Raw genomic sequence first — 3,439 nt, 5'->3', positions numbered from 1 at the left:
ATTGTAACTGAGGATCAGAGAGGGGGATCTTCTGGGGGAAATGACAATGGGGAGCTTCAAAAGAGCGGCAATCGGGCCGGCTGAGTGGCTCAGTTGGTTAAGAGCTCGCTCAAGAGTTTGAGCTCTGAGCAACAGCGGTTCGAGTCCTGGCCCAAGCTGAGCAGCCACTGAGCTGCCAACAGGTTCAGCTAAAACCCCCCTCCCCCCCAAAAAAGAGCGGCAATCTCCAGACTTTTCAGTCCATACATGGTTTAAGGGGGACAAAAATCACGCGGCTCACCAGCACCATCTCTAGGTTTAAGAAGTAAAAAGACAAAATTAATCCACCAGTGTTCAATCACATTCTCATACCGCACAGTGGGTAAAAGACCTCGCAATGAAATGAGATTCCTGAGAGAGCTTTCAGGAGTCAAAGCAGAAAGTTCAGTGGCAAAATCATGGAATCAGATCAACTTAGGCCTAGTAGGCTCTTGGGGGTCGTTCCCTCCAAATTCCACTCAAGGGAGGTGATCTGCCTACAGCACCTGTGCCAGTGATCTGCCATCTCAGCTTACCCTCTGCAGCAACGATGAGGTTGGAGACCCTTTGCTGGTTCCAATCGTGTCTGGCCTTGGGGGCCATGAGATCTCAAGCCATGTTTTGAAATTCAGACACGAAGAAATTCTAAGTGAACAACTGCCTCTGTCTCTCTGCTTTCCCGATTGGGGCCTCCCCCCATTCCTGTCACTGTGCTGGGGAAGGCCCTGGACCAACTATACTTTCTGCTTGATGATATATTATATTTCCCCTCCAAAGAAATCCCCCAAAGTTCCCATGTCACCAGAGTGAAAAATGTTGGTAATAGGTAAGACTCTAGAATTCAGTAGCACAAGCTTCTATTTCCTTTTTACCCTTGTCAGTGGAGGAAATGCCTCTCCCATTGTCCCCGTTTTTGCACCCAGAACTTTTTCCTTAGGGTTGCAGAGATGGTCACTGAAAAGGAGAGGGGAGAAAGGGATCATGGGGCATTTTTGGGCATTCACACTGCTGTGTTTCTGGAGGAAGAGCTAGGATAGGTATATTTCATCCATGAGGATACTGGTGGTGTGAGGTGTGAGCTTGGCAACCAGGACACAAAAGAGTTAGTTCAACCTTATAGGTAGATATTGCCCACTGGAATTGCTTATTTTTAAATATTCTTTATGTAGGCTAGTTTGGACTACTCTTTTTTTAATTTTTAAAAAATTGTGATAAAGTAGACATAACATAAAATTTACCATAGCAACCATTTTTAAGTGTACAGTCAGTGATGTTAAATACATTGATGTTGTTCTGAACTAGAATTATGTTAATTCTTCAGTAGTTATTAGTGTAATGTCTGTCCTCTCCTTGCCTCTGAAATGTAAATTCCTTGAGTGCTGGGTATCCTGCAGGCCCAGACCTGTCCTTGGAACTAGAAGACACCCCTTAAATATCTGTTTAGTGAATGAATATTCCAGGACCCCCTAAAATTAGTTATGCTATGGTTCAGACTGGTCAATATTTGTCTATAGGGCTGAGTGAACAAAAGCTGAAGTTCTATGTCACTCTTTACTACAGTACTTCTCTTCCCCTTGGTGGTTACAAAAGGAAAGAAACACTTACAATTGCTTTTGCACTGACACTGGTTTCCCCAGGAAAAGTGGCCAGAGTTTCCCTTACAAGTCAGAAAAAGCGGCCCGCCGCTTATTCTGTGGAAGCCTTGCTTGCATTCACAGTTGACCAGGGTGCCCACTTGGTACGTGAGGGCTTTGAAGGTGGCATGTCTGAGGCTTGGTGGTCCAGGAACACAAAACTCTGCAAAGTAAAAGAAGCATATTAGGAATTCTGGAGGTTCCAGTCAAACACTCACATGGTTAACCATGTGGTGATTTAATTGCACATTTCTTTGTTGTATTTAAAGGACCTCTTTTTCCTAGAAAGAAACTAAGGCTGATGCCAGTGTTCTTTAGAAAACTTTGTGTCAGAGAGAATTCAAAATTTAACTTCAACCAAAGTCCTCTCAAAACTATGATGGTACGTCAAAGTAAATGAGTAGAAATGAATGAGATTTCATTCTGGAAATGCCTCATGCCAAGCAAGTAGCAAGAGAGAGGAAGACCAAGGGATATGAGGAAAGGAAGAGAGGAAAGCCATGCAAGTTTAATTAAGGGGCAAAATGTGTCCGTGAGAAATACTTTTCAGGAAATAAGGATTGTCAGACTTTCTATAATTAATAATTCTGTACCATTTTTTTTAAAAAAGAAGTATACGTAAAGTGGTTCACTCAATATCTGGCTAGTAGGACGTATGTGTTTCTCATCCACCTACCCATCTCTGAGTTTTCCAAATTCCTTCTCATACTGTGAAGACCTGACTCTCCCTCGGCCCCAAAAAATGGACACAGGTTTCCCACTGAAGACACAAGTGGTGGCCAAACACGCAACTATTATGGGGAAAAGAGCACTGGTATAATCAGAAAGATGATTCCATTGCATATCTTGCAATGAGTTCTCCTGCTTCAAGAAACTAGATTTTTAGGGGAAAACTACATGCTAGATAAAAGACATGGCTAGGAAGACTCCCAGGAAGTGGAAAAGGTGAGAAAGCGGGGGTCCTCTGTCCCAGTCAGCCTCTCCCACCACCATAACAGGCACCAAATCCGACTGGTTGCCACACTTGTTGGTGGCAGAGGATGATCTGCCGATTGCTTAGTAATCACTCGGATTGTAGTGAAGCTTCTCTGTGCCCTTCACCCGTGCCCAGCATCTTGTCATCCTGGAGACCAACCCCATCTAAGACTTAGGACATACCGGTTACCCCCGAGAACAGAGGGTGAGGGAAACATGGACAGCTTGTTCCACCTCTAACCAAGAAGGGACAGAACAAAAGCAATCTGAATGGCTCAGTGGGCCAGCTGTTGCAGAACATGTACCGCCAGCACTCAATAAATCCTGGTAGTCATAATAATAAGGCAATAATGACAGGAAAGGGAGAAAGATCGTTTTCTGAATTCTAGGTCTACCAGCTCACTAGCTATATAGCTTTATTGTTTTTACTTATCTAAGATTTGGCTTCCTTTTCTGTAAAGTAGGTGTCATATTTCACTAATTTGTTTAAAGATTACACGCTATCTTTCAGAGCACCTGGCACACAATAGGAACAGAGTAGATGTTAGTTCTGCTTTTTTCCTTTTTTTCCTCTGTCCAGAAAAAGAAAATGGTAATTCGTATAGAGACTGGGCTGAAGTTTACCTTAACCATGAACTCCTGCAAAAGGTCATCTCTCTCTACAGCCCATATTATCAGCATCCACTGTCACTTGTTGTACATCAATCCCAACCAACTCTTTAAGTATCAGAAGGTAAATCTGTTACTAAAACAAGATACGCATAGTAGTCAGAAAAAACAATGGAGGAACAAGACAAGAATGTTCCCTCTTA

At 43.2% G+C, this 3,439-nt stretch overlaps 1 protein-coding gene across 1 annotated transcript in view; it reads right to left on the bottom strand.

The window, feature by feature from the left end:
• IL2RA (interleukin 2 receptor subunit alpha) overlaps positions 1 to 3,439 on the bottom strand; it is a 50,529-nt gene that overhangs the window by 12,844 nt on the left and 34,246 nt on the right. Inside the window, exon 2 of the mRNA XM_019644525.1 lies at positions 1,624 to 1,815. Coding sequence (XP_019500070.1) covers positions 1,624 to 1,815 — 192 coding nt within the window. The remainder of the gene's footprint in view (positions 1 to 1,623; positions 1,816 to 3,439) is intronic.

Source organism: Hipposideros armiger, unplaced genomic scaffold (assembly GCF_001890085.2).
Source record: "Hipposideros armiger isolate ML-2016 unplaced genomic scaffold, ASM189008v1 scaffold_88, whole genome shotgun sequence".
Lineage (NCBI taxonomy): Eukaryota > Metazoa > Chordata > Mammalia > Chiroptera > Hipposideridae > Hipposideros > Hipposideros armiger.
Note: the sequence above shows the minus strand (reverse complement) of the source record. Positions and strands in the feature narration are given on the sequence as shown.